The sequence below is a fragment of the Aedes aegypti genome, chromosome 2 (genome assembly GCF_002204515.2).
Source record: "Aedes aegypti strain LVP_AGWG chromosome 2, AaegL5.0 Primary Assembly, whole genome shotgun sequence".
NCBI classification, from domain to species: domain Eukaryota; kingdom Metazoa; phylum Arthropoda; class Insecta; order Diptera; family Culicidae; genus Aedes; species Aedes aegypti.
This window is the reverse complement of record NC_035108.1, coordinates 258650883-258664133: the sequence shown is the minus strand read 5'-3', so window position 1 is coordinate 258664133 and position 13251 is coordinate 258650883. Positions and strand designations below refer to the sequence as shown.

Sequence of the window (13251 nt, the reverse complement as noted above, 5' to 3'; positions counted from 1 at the left end):
CTGTTATAGACCCTCCATTTGATTGCCATGTAATCCGGCTCCTTGTCGACGTGCCTATTATGGACCCACCAGGAAATACATATTATGGACCCTCTTGCCTGGTTTCATTTACAAAACTGCTCAAATTTCTGTATTTAAGTCCAAATATTTCGCCTGAAACTGCTGACTAACAATGTAATTGAAGTTCCCCCGGTGGATTTTCATATGATTAAGGTTGCTTTGAGTGTTTATTTTATGTTTTTTTTTTGTAGGGGGTCCTTAATACGAAAAGGCCGGCATCGACTCCCTACCACTTTTCGTATATTCGTACTGAATATTCATTAAGTTTTGTTAATAGTATATTGTGACATTAGAACGGTTCAAAATTTAAAATTGTTTTAAAATTCAATCTCCTATATCTTTCTAACCATCCTTATCATAAAAATAGTGTTCTGCGAAATTTTCAGCTTTCTAGGTGGTGATTTAAAGGTGGCCCCAAGACGATGAAGGTTTATATGGCAATTACTATGGACAAATTTCCATGCTGCAATCTCCCAAATACGTTCGTACTGGAATGTACGTACCAACTTATCATCCCATAGTGAAAACTCATTCTTCAAATCATAATTGGCTGAAGAAAGCAATTCAATCTAACGGATAGGAGAAGCGATATTCATGAGTTTGTTTGCTCCTATTTAGCTTCATATGGGATTATAGCCCTGCAAACATCTTCAAAATCTCAAACAAAATTAGCTCAAAAGGGATTTGTTTCTTCAGCAACATCTTTCAATAAAGTTTGAAGAACAAGTTTTCACTATGGGATGATCAGCTTGAACTTTCATGGCAGTACTAATGTGTTTGGAACATTATTCAAAATTTCTCCATATTAATTTCCATGAACCTACATTATCCTTGGGTCACCTTTAAATCACCACCTAGAAAGCTGAAAATTCCACAGAGCACTATTTTTATGACAAGGATGGTAGAAAAGATAATGGAGATTTAATTTTTTAACATTTTTTAGATTTTGAATCACAATTGTGACATCTGTTGAAAGAGTCAAATAGCGTACAGCATTTTCATACACCTTTGGTGTGTAGAAATATGTATCGAGTTGGAATGACTAATTTAAAGTGATTTTTCAACAATTAAAAATACTCTTTCCCCATATCAAATAGTCAGAACGATCATTTCGTCGATAGCATCTCCATCCACCTCTCCGTAGTCGAAGTACCCGATCACCACCACTAAGTCACTTCCGGTTAAGGACTCTGATTCTTGCCCACCTCTGATCCAACACTGGCAGCACCGTCCTTCAACCGGGGAAACACCCCCGTGCGCAATCCGATGAAATCCGAAAGCCCGAATGCGGATTAAGATTACCGTACGACTCGACTCGACCGCGGTCACAAAGGAACTGAACTAAACGAGATTCTATTAGCTAAATTGTACCTCCTCGGAAAGATGAAGAAATCCGAGCAGAGGTATCATCCGAATCGTACCGGAGGATGATAACGGGAATGAAGACGGTGGCAGAGACAATAATGACGCCTTTATTTACTGCCCTCTGTCTTGAGGAAGGAACTGAATTTGTGGTTGACGAAACATTTCGGTTAAATTATGATTCTAAGTCAAATACGCCGGACGGGTTACAGCGCAAATGTTTGTGCGAAAATAGTCGTGACATAGTCGACCATAAATTGAACGAGTGGAAAAATAAGCTAGCAAATCTTTAAGCACGTGCGACACATGCTTCGCTTCAAGACCTGCTGTTTCAAAATATGGTATTATTTTTTTGGGTGTTTAATGGTATTATAAATACACTCAAGTGCAAAAGTTTGGATTCACCCCTCAAAAAACACACAAAACCCGAACAAATTCGAATAACAACCGCATAACAAAGTGATAACAAGATATACATAATGAATTAATTCTGTTATTTTTTGTTTTCAATACGAAGACTCTTGTTATCAACGAATTTTGAGCTGTCATCGACGGGTGAATGACGTCAAATGTTTGTTATCATAATTCGATCTTCATAACTAATTGAAAATGCTATCCCAGATTCTCTTCCGTCGTCTATCACCTATAGCAAACGTGTTCGTGGGAAGTTAACAAGTAGGTTTCATCGACGGCCGCTCGACAACGGACCAGATCTTTGTAACTCGCTAACTCACCGGCCTCAGGGATTGAGATCTTCAGGGTCGTATGGACATTCAATTCACCCAATACGCAAGCAGGGGATGATTGATTCAAGCAGGAGTCAAATTTGAACTCCTCACAAAAAGCATGAATACAGAATAGGTAAACATACTACATAATCCGGAGAACGACACAAAGAGAACTTGGTGAAAGGCCTTTAGGATTCAGGGCTGGTCTCTCTACGGATTTAGCAACACCTGAGGCTTTAACATTTTACAACAATTTATGAGGGTGGCAGAATCGCGATGGCCGACGCCGATGACGCTATTCTTGGCGGCCAAAGACAATGGTGGCACGCACTCGGGTTGTAACTCTTTCCAACGGTCACATCATCGAGTTCAACGGAACCATGGCAACGGAAGTTGGCTTGATTTTTCCGGGAGGCACACCTACGGCACTGCGCTGATGATCTTGGAATAAAGCACAAAGAAAAAGGTCCCTTGACATGGACCTTTTTCTATTGCTTTGCTTGTTTGCTGCATTCGTTATTTGTTCGTATCACTGTTCGTAGCTAATTTTACATTCTAAGTACGTTTTAACGTACTGTTTCTTCTAACAAACATAACTTTACTAATGTTAACACATAACGTTTTCACGTAACCATTAAATAAACTATTTACACGCGCGCGCACTCTACTTCCTTTGGGAATCACTATTTGATTATATAGAATGCCGTTTCGCATAATTGTGTAACAGACATCTATGTTTTATGGTTCTATGTTTGCAAAAGATATTATAGTACAAGATAGAGATTGTCGCTGTCGTCGCTGTCCGCAACATGCCGGGGCGATAACTGTCAAACGGTTTGTACTTTCACGCTAAACTTCCGCTGCCGCCTTCAAGGTCAAAATGTGTAGAGTCCAAATGATTACACTGCCACTGCTACGCGCCGTTTTCAAAAACACAAATCGTCACAAAAATAGCTTATAAAGAGATTTTTTTTCTATAAGTTAATTGTATACCAATTAATTAAAGCTAATATTAAATGCATATTAACGATTGAGATTGCATAACGATTGAGATTTGTGTCGTAAACAGGAGCGTAAGCGGAGTTTCAAAGTAATTGCTGTAGAGTAACAAAAAATGTTTGGCCTTAACACATTCGCTTTTGAACTTGACAGTTATGTACCCACCAGATGCAAGGATGGTTCGGCAAGGCAAACAATGGGAACACTAGCGACAATCTCTATCTTGTACTATAATATCTTTTTGTTTGCACTTCCTGTTATATTCAGCACCCTCTGTGTGTGAAAACAACGCTAACAGGACTGTGATTATTTTGCCCGAACTCAATCTGCTCGAATTTATATCACATCTTGTCTGCTAAGTACAGTTATGAAATAGGAACACGTACTCACTCATAACATTTTCGTCAACCCGTGAGTGTGAAAGTTCAACATTTGAAAAGGTCTCATCAAGGACAAAGAAAGAATAAACCTTGTGGTGGAGCCAACAAGTAAGTCTTGGAACCAAACGGTTACATCTTTTCCGTGTGGCACATTCTCCAGAAATGCCGTGAGTACGCACCATTTGTTCATCGATTTCAAGGCGGCATACGACAGAATTCACCGTGTTGAGCTATGGAAGATCATGGACGAGAACAACTTTCCCGGGAAGCTCACAAGATTGCTTAGAGCAACGATGAACGGTGTGCAAAACTGCGTGAAGATCTCGGGCGAATACTCCAGTTTGTTCGAGTCTCGGCGGGGACTACGACAAGGCGATGGACTTTCATGCCTGTTGTTCAATATTGCGCTTGAAGGTGTCATGCAGAGAGCCGGACTTAACAGTCGAGGCACGATTTTCACGAGATCCGGATAATTTGTTTGCTTCGCGGATGACATCGATATTATTGGGAAAAAATTTGGAACGGTGGCAGATGTGTTCACCCGCGTTAAACGCGAAGCAACTAGAGTCGGGCTAATGGCGAATGCGTCGAAAACAGAGGTAGGCGGAACTGAGGGCGACATGGTCCGCCCAGGAAGCAGTGTCACGATAGACAAGCATACCTTCAAGGTGGTGGACGAGCTCGTCTACCTCGGATCCTTGCTGACGGCTGACAACAATGTTAATCGGGTTAGTTTAACAGCTCTGGTCGTGCCTATTATGGGCTCCAGAAGAAACTGCGGTCAAGAAAGATTCACACCCGCACCAAATGCACGATGTACAAAACTCTCAGAAGACCGGTAGTCCTCTACGGACATGAGACGTGGACTATGCTTGAGGAGGGCTTGCAAGCCCTTGGGGTTTTCAAACGCCGAGTGCTTAGGACGATCTTTGGCGGCGTGCTGGAAGACGGCGTGTGGCGGTGAAGGATCAACCACGAGCTCACTCAACTCTACGGCGAACCCAGTATCCTGAAGAGTGCTAAAGATGGAAGGATACGCTGGGCAGGGCATGTTGCAAGAATGCCGGACAACAGCCCTGTAAAAATGGTGTTCGCTACGAATCCGGTCGGAACAATAAAGCGTGGGGCGCAGCGAGCTAGGTGGACTGACCAGGTAAACCCCGACCTGGAGAGCGTGGGATGCAGTCGAGGATGGAGAGAAGCGGCCATGAACCGAGTGATTTGGCGAAATATTGTTGGCGAAGTTTTATCAAGCCTATTGATGTAAAACCAATAAATAAAATAAGAGTCTGCATTAAGAAATAAGAAACATTTTTCTCTATCAAAAAGCAAATAATTTGAAAAGACATTTCTCAATTCGATCCTGACAACAAACATCAAAAGCCAATTCCAGCATTCTATTATTGAACTAATAATTGTCATGATGGAAAATTGATGTCATTTTCAAGCAACCTCTCTCGTTCGATGATAATAAAAAAGCTATTTTATTAAAATCAAGAGACTCCTTTTGCTGAAAATGAAAATTGCAATGCAAACCGAAGAAAAATAAATAGAACCAATACTTTGACTCAGTACTGTACAGCGAACAACGAAGAATTGGAACCCTGCGCTACCTATGTGCAATTCCATGTTTGTTAAACTGATCTTGCTTATCTGTTTTCGTATTCGGATCGTCTTCGTCATCTGTAGGCAGATAGGAAGGTACAGTCGCCTCGCCAGATTTCTGGAGCGGTCAATTCATCTTCGCCAAGAACCGGCGGCAGCTTCGAGAGAGCCGACAAGATCGTTTCGTTCCGTAAATTGCGCTCGAGCTCTATCATTGTCGTTAACAGTGAACAGTGATAAAAATAAATTTTATTAGTTTACCCAACATCAACACTACTGTGTTTAACTTCCACACCGGTCACATCAAGTATATGTGAAGTTCACTCTGGATTTTAAAGGTTTTCGTGTACGTTATATAAGGATCACAATAACTGTGATTTTTTTTATTCAAAGAAATCCCAAGGAATTACGTAATTAGCTTATACAGCTATATACCGATATGTAGGTGTAATGCATAGTCGAGATATCAATACATAGAAAACGTACCAGAAAAATCTAGCTTACGTAAAAACTATCAATCGAGATAATATTCAGCACACACCAGTGAGAATATCAGGGAATTTCTACGTTTTACCCCAAATTTTAGGTGTTTTGAATTGCGCTAAAAATAGCACACTTTTTGCCCTTCTCGGACACTAAGGTATAGCTTAATGTCTACCTCAAAAATTGATTCCCACTGAAAGGATTGAAAGGTAAAACCATATCACTGTACCTTCTTAACATCCTACCAATCGACAAAACTCAGCGGATTGAAGCGATGCATGTGTGTTGTAGGGCCTTCCTTAGCCTAGTGGTAACGTTCGCGGCTACAAAGCAAAGCCATGTTGAAGGTGTCTGGGCTCAGTTCCCGGTCGGTACATAATATTTTCGTAATGGGAATTTCCTGGACTTCTTTAGGCATAGAGTATAATCGTACCTGCATCACAATGTACGAATGCAAAATGCCAAAATTGGCAAAAAAAACAAAGTTATAATTTGTGGAAGCGCCAAGCTATGAAGAATTATTTGTCCCAGTGGGGACGTTATGCTGAAAAATAAATTGATGTTGATACGGCCCATAATCATCAAAGTGAAAGAGTTTTAAAATCTTTTTCTTCGGTACATCCCAACTGGGACAGAGCCTGCTTTTCAGCTGAGGGTACTTATGAGCAATGGCTATGGCAGTGCTCTTAGAACATTTTTTTTTTAAATTGATTATTTTTGCATGTGTAAATCGTGTACCAATCACAAATGTTCCCTAGGGAAAACAGCACAAATTTTCGGCCTACAAGAATTCTGTGCCAATTTTCGGATTTTCATACAAATGGACTGATCGTATGAATGGGTGCTGGATCGAAAATTGGTGTTTTTTTTCTATTGGGGCGGACAATTTTCTCGACATAATTATTGTCTAAAATTTTGCATATAGATGCAAACAAGTATTAGAAAACCCATCAGTTTGCTTGGAAAATCAGCAATTCCAACGTCGTTTTGTGCAGTTAATCGAGTGTGATCGAAAGCAGTAATGAATGGCTGACCAATATTCCGGCTACGGTGCTCCGCAGGATTTCGGCGGTCCGATGCAATTTTCGGTTCCTCCGCCGTCGCTTTCGTCGGCCAATTTCAGCCAGCCTCTTCCGATGGGAGGGGGTGGTGGCGGCGGCGGAAGTGCCGGTGGCTATAATGCTCCTCCCCCTTCGGTCGGCGGCTATGGCAACCAATCCCAGAGCTCGGCAGGCGGCGGCTACGGTGCGCAAAATGATTACAATTCCGGTGTCACGGAGGATACGGCGGTGGAAACCGCGACGGAGGAGGAAACCGCGGAGGTGGCGGCGGTGGCTACGGAAACGGTGGACCTCGAGGTGGTAACCAATCCGGTGGCTACAGCAGTGGCGCCGGCAACAAGGGTAGTTATAATAATAAAGCAGATAGTGGTGAAATGGTCACCCAAGAGGATACGATCTTCATTCAGGGCATGAATACGGAAACGACCAAAGAAGAAATTACCGAACGCTTCGGATCGATCGGTGTGATCAAGAAAGACAAACGCACCATGAAGCCCAAGCTCTGGATGTACAAGGATAAGGAAACTGGCAATATGAAGGGAGAGGCCACCGTCACCTACGAGGACACCAATGCCGCGCAGTCCGGTTGGTTCGACAACAAGGAATTCAAAGAATCGGTTGTGAAAGTTTCACTCGCCCAGCGGTACAACACCTGGCAGAACAAGGGAGGAAGCCGTGGTAGTTTCAACAAGGGCGGATTCGGCGGCCGTGGTGGAGATCGCGGAGGCTATGGTGATCGGGATGGTGGTGACCGAGGCGGCTCTCGCGGAGGTGGCCAGCAGGGTGGTGGCCGCTTCGGAAGCGGTGGCGGCGGCGGCGGAGGTGGTGGTGGCCAGGAACGTGAAGGATATTGGACCTGCGGAGATTGCAGCAATAAGAACTTTGCCTGGCGAAACGAATGCAATCGGTGTAAGGCTCCGAAAGGTGATGATGTCGCTGGAGGCGGAGGTGGCGGCGGCGGTGGTGGTTTTGGAGGCCGTGGTGGTGGCCGAGGATCGTTCGGCGGCGGTCCAAGAAACAGCGGTGGAGGCGGTCGTGGTGGATTCGGTGGTGGTAATCGCGATTGACGATATGGCGGCAGAATTGGTGGTGCCATGCGTGGAGGCGACAGAAATCGCGACCAGCGACAACGGCCGTACTAAACCAGAATTGGTAGATATTCCAGAATAAATGTAAGATTAAATCAGTCTCCCACGTTCATTGCAAGGTTGCACCCAATCATTACTGAAAACAATCACACTCATGTAAAACTTGCTTGAATTTCCTAATCAAAAACTACTTGACGACAGTATGAACGGGGAAGCAGTTTGATTGTTCCTGTTAGTTGGGCCTTCCCAATTCTGTGGGATTAAATTTTAAACCTTATAGGAATTCATGACTACGTAAAAAATCCAACTGTACAACAAATAGCATGTAAGAATAATCATTTCTTCGAAAGATCTCGAAAGAGGATTGAAGTCGAATCGACTAGCGAGATTTTCGGGCAAAGCTACCAAGCATTAAAAACATTATTACGAATGTTATAAATGATACACTGTAACAAAACAGTGAAAGGAAATTACTTATTTATTATCATATCTGGTATCTTGCCTATTATTACTTTTCATAAATAACATGTTATTGAATTCGGTTGCCTTCTCTTTGTCCTCGGGACTGAACGACCACATTTAAAATCGAAAATAAATAGAATCATGTTCCAGGATCTCTAAGAAAAATGGCCGAATATGTAGACCTTTTTTTATTTATTTATTTATTTATTTATTAATTGAAGTTGTAATTCATCTCACATTTATTTGTCTTAATGAAAAAAAAAACATAAAAATCTAGCTAAATGACAATCTACGGATAAACTAATAAATGAATGGCTGACCAATATTCCGGCTACGGTGCTCCGCAGGATTTCGGCGGTCCGATGCAATTTTCGGTTCCTCCGCCGTCGCTTTCGTCGGCCAATTTCAGCCAGCCTCTTCCGATGGGAGGGGGTGGTGGCGGCGGCGGAAGTGCCGGTGGCTATAATGCTCCTCCCCCTTCGGTCGGCGGCTATGGCAACCAATCCCAGAGCTCGGCAGGCGGCGGCTACGGTGCGCAAAATGATTACAATTCCGGTGTCACGGAGGATACGGCGGTGGAAACCGCGACGGAGGAGGAAACCGCGGAGGTGGCGGCGGTGGCTACGGAAACGGTGGACCTCGAGGTGGTAACCAATCCGGTGGCTACAGCAGTGGCGCCGGCAACAAGGGTAGTTATAATAATAAAGCAGATAGTGGTGAAATGGTCACCCAAGAGGATACGATCTTCATTCAGGGCATGAATACGGAAACGACCAAAGAAGAAATTACCGAACGCTTCGGATCGATCGGTGTGATCAAGAAAGACAAACGCACCATGAAGCCCAAGCTCTGGATGTACAAGGATAAGGAAACTGGCAATATGAAGGGAGAGGCCACCGTCACCTACGAGGACACCAATGCCGCGCAGTCCGGTTGGTTCGACAACAAGGAATTCAAAGAATCGGTTGTGAAAGTTTCACTCGCCCAGCGGTACAACACCTGGCAGAACAAGGGAGGAAGCCGTGGTAGTTTCAACAAGGGCGGATTCGGCGGCCGTGGTGGAGATCGCGGAGGCTATGGTGATCGGGATGGTGGTGACCGAGGCGGCTCTCGCGGAGGTGGCCAGCAGGGTGGTGGCCGCTTCGGAAGCGGTGGCGGCGGCGGCGGAGGTGGTGGTGGCCAGGAACGTGAAGGATATTGGACCTGCGGAGATTGCAGCAATAAGAACTTTGCCTGGCGAAACGAATGCAATCGGTGTAAGGCTCCGAAAGGTGATGATGTCGCTGGAGGCGGAGGTGGCGGCGGCGGTGGTGGTTTTGGAGGCCGTGGTGGTGGCCGAGGATCGTTCGGCGGCGGTCCAAGAAACAGCGGTGGAGGCGGTCGTGGTGGATTCGGTGGTGGTAATCGCGATTGACGATATGGCGGCAGAATTGGTGGTGCCATGCGTGGAGGCGACAGAAATCGCGACCAGCGACAACGGCCGTACTAAACCAGAATTGGTAGATATTCCAGAATAAATGTAAGATTAAATCAGTCTCCCACGTTCATTGCAAGGTTGCACCCAATCATTACTGAAAACAATCACACTCATGTAAAACTTGCTTGAATTTCCTAATCAAAAACTACTTGACGACAGTATGAACGGGGAAGCAGTTTGATTGTTCCTGTTAGTTGGGCCTTCCCAATTCTGTGGGATTAAATTTTAAACCTTATAGGAATTCATGACTACGTAAAAAATCCAACTGTACAACAAATAGCATGTAAGAATAATCATTTCTTCGAAAGATCTCGAAAGAGGATTGAAGTCGAATCGACTAGCGAGATTTTCGGGCAAAGCTACCAAGCATTAAAAACATTATTACGAATGTTATAAATGATACACTGTAACAAAACAGTGAAAGGAAATTACTTATTTATTATCATATCTGGTATCTTGCCTATTATTACTTTTCATAAATAACATGTTATTGAATTCGGTTGCCTTCTCTTTGTCCTCGGGACTGAACGACCACATTTAAAATCGAAAATAAATAGAATCATGTTCCAGGATCTCTAAGAAAAATGGCCGAATATGTAGACCTTTTTTTATTTATTTATTTATTTATTTATTAATTGAAGTTGTAATTCATCTCACATTTATTTGTCTTAATGAAAAAAAAAACATAAAAATCTAGCTAAATGACAATCTACGGATAAAACTAATAAAAGGCAAATTAAAACCAAAAGCCGAAAAGGCCTCAGCAGAAGCACGAAGAGTTTCATTCATGACATACAAACGATTGCGAGGCACGAGTTGAAGAAAGTTGCGTTTCCTTATTACTCGTTCAGGTGCATATATATTCAATTGCCTTAGTAACTCCGGAGAGTCGATATCACCAACGATCAGCTTAGCCGCAAAAACAGCTTGCGCTCTACGTCTTCTCTGCTCCAACGTTTCGATTCCCAGCAACCGACAGAGATCCTCGTAGGCTCCAACTCGTCAACTTGATGAGTTTTGGGCAAATTTTAAATATTTGATCAAAGTGGTGGCAGTAAGAACCAGGGATGAGAAAAGTACTGGAGCAAACATTTACCGCCTCTACATTTACATCTTTCTACACGACCATCAAAATCCAAAGCAAACCATGACGGTTCAAAACAAAAAATGTCACGGCTCTTCAAAAAATGTAATCTTCTTCTTCCTAACGTTTTTCAACCCCGAATGCGAAATGACTCGAGCACAGTGGTGACACGATTTTTGCGGTTTTCGGGGTTTTGCATTTTTGCTCGATAAAGGCAGTATGAAATTGAACTTGTTTATATGTATCGTAGCGGAATGATTGTGGTCTTTCTGTTAGAGCTAATAGATTTCAATTAGTTGAAAACACAAGCGAAATATTAGCGATTGAATGATTTAACACTTTTTTCAATCATTCAGCTTGGAATGGCTGCCCGAAAATGGTCATAGTGGAGAGACAAAAACAGTCAAGCAGTGTGTGAACCGTTGGCAGCGCAACGCCTGATGGTATTGATGCTGCTGCTGCTTTGTGTTTTGGTGGAATGGCAGAATCGATGAACTGTGGTGAATTGTGGTCACAGTTCGCAAGACTGGTAAGAACTGATCTAGAAGCGATTTCATGATGCCCTACGTTCAAAATAGGCATAATAGTTCACAACCGACGTTCAGACCAACAACTAGTTCATACCGACGATTGGAAAGTTCTGCGCCCACCGTCTGACGAACGAGAACGGCCTACGACTGATAGATTTTGCCGCCTCCAATTATATGGCCATTCGTAGCACCTATTTCCGGCACAGCCTTCCGTATCGGTACACCCGGAGATCCCCTCAGCAGACAGAATCGCAAATCGACCACGTCTGGATCGATGGACGGCACTTCTCCGACATAACCGACGTTAAAACCTATCGTGGCGCTAACATTGACTCCGACCACTACCTGGTGATGGTGAAACTGCGCCCAGAACTATCCGTCATCAACGATGTACGGTACCGATGCCCGTCTCGGTACAATCTAGCGCGACTGAAACAACCGGATGTTGCCAATGCGTACGCGCAGCATCTTAAGGCAGCGTTACCGGATGAGGGCGAGCTCGATAGAGCCCCTCGAAGATAAAAAAAAGATTGTTTCGACGAGGAGTGTCAGGAGGTTTTTTAGCAGAAGAATGTAGCGCGGGCTGCATTGCTGCAGCATGGTACGTGGCAAAACGTGGAACGATAAAAAACTGAAGCGGAAACAGCAAACCCACCTATTCCGGAACAAACAGCGCCAAAAGCCAAGAGATGAAGTTGCTGTACAGTTCTCAAGAAACGCAGAAGTTCTATCAGAAGCTCAACACATTCCGCAAAAGTTTCGTGTTGCGAGCTGGAATGTGCCGGGATAAGGATGAGAGCATCTTGACGGGCGGACGCGAGGTGATTAAAAGGTTGAAGCAGCACTACGATGAACACCTGAATAGCGCAGTGAACACATCGTTGGTAGTTCGACTGTAGTTCCTTGTTGGCGGTAGATTGGCTTTTCAGTCTTGACAAAATTATTCGTTATTTTATTTTGTCCAACGTTTCGGTCCGTTTAGGACCTTTCTCATGGACTCTGGAAATTTATTATGTTTTCATATAATTTTTATGTTTAATTTTAATATGATTGAATTTTTACCAATTGTTACAATTCTTTCATCCAGTGTGGTTCGGTAGAACCTATAACTGTCCGGTGGATCAATTTTCTGTTTAAATTACAAAAAGTAAATATCTACCTAGTCGAAAATAAATCACCATTGCTCTTCATTTTTTGTTATGGTACCGTAAAATCGGGTGTAATTGATCAGAAGGGTGAAATTGATCACCGTATCACACGATTTTATTTATTCGTAATGGAGCACAAATATCAAAGTAAGCTGCAGTAAATGAACCTTGTTTGTCGTAGCTATTGTCGAATTGTGTGTTGTGAAGTTTTTTGCGTTAAAGAATGTTTATTACTATGAAAATAATGTAAAATTCCAAAATCATGCACGGTGCTGTATTGACAAACACCTATGAACTTCTATTTATAAGCAAGGATTTGAACATGGTATAAACCTGAAAGTTTGTGAGGATGCTTGAGATATATCCCCAAATCAGATTTCATCACCAAAACTCGTTCCAATTAGCTCATATGGTTTTTTTTTTCTATCTTTAACGAGATTTTTAGCCCTGGGCTAGTTCCCGACCAACGGCTTTACTTCCCTTCCGAAGGAAGACGTCACTGAAATTTTTAGTGACTATCTCGGGGATGGGATTCGATTCCAGGTCCTCGGCGTGAGAGGCGTGTGTTCTAACCACTACACCAGGTCCGTCCCCCAGCTCATATGGTTGAAATAATTGAATTTCTGTTAAATGTAATTGAATTCCTTAGGAAATTGCATACATCTAGGCGTTTTCCACGTACTTCTTGAATTTTAACTATTCGTTATTTATATAAATATTACATTGTTAAGAATTTGACAAGCATATTCGGATTCAGGGAGTTCAAATTTATCATGTAGAGTTG

At 43.0% G+C, this 13251-nt stretch overlaps 2 protein-coding genes across 8 annotated transcripts in view; one reads left to right on the top strand and one right to left on the bottom strand.

Moving 5' to 3' along the window:
- The window catches only part of LOC5566438, a 139599-nt gene extending 138190 nt beyond the window's left edge, over positions 1–1409 (bottom strand). For 4 of the 7 annotated variants that reach the window (XM_021844871.1, XM_021844870.1, XM_021844872.1 and 1 more), the window contains exon 1: positions 1266–1408. The gene's annotated coding sequence lies outside the window, so the exon portion shown is untranslated. Of the gene's footprint in view, positions 1–1265 lie in introns of all 7 variants that reach the window. The other 3 variants (XM_021844869.1, XM_021844874.1, XM_021844875.1) reach the window with 1 other exon arrangement.
- A 5233-nt stretch (positions 1410–6642) lies between these two features.
- Positions 6643–9758, top strand: LOC5566429 (RNA-binding protein cabeza). Its single transcript, XM_021839566.1, has 3 exons — positions 6643–6862; positions 6898–7602; positions 9398–9758. The coding sequence occupies exons 1-3, from the start codon at positions 6643–6645 to the stop codon at positions 9640–9642; spliced, it is 1170 nt and encodes a 389-aa protein (XP_021695258.1). The 3' UTR covers positions 9643–9758.
- The last annotated feature ends 3493 nt before the right edge of the window (positions 9759–13251 follow it).

What these genes read in the sequence shown, in the direction of transcription:
- LOC5566429 (XM_021839566.1), top strand. Translation starts at nt 6,643, where the DNA reads ATGGCTGACCAATATTCCGGCTACGGTGCTCCGCAGGATTTCGGCGGT. An exon ending in CTCGGCAGGCGGCGGCTACG is followed by an intron (nt 6,863 to 6,897) that starts GTGCGCAAAATG and finishes GGTGTCACGGAG; the next exon opens with GATACGGCGGTGGAAACCGC. An exon ending in TCGGTGTAAGGCTCCGAAAG is followed by an intron (nt 7,603 to 9,397) that starts GTGATGATGTCG and finishes GCGGCGGCGGAG; the next exon opens with GTGGTGGTGGCCAGGAACGT.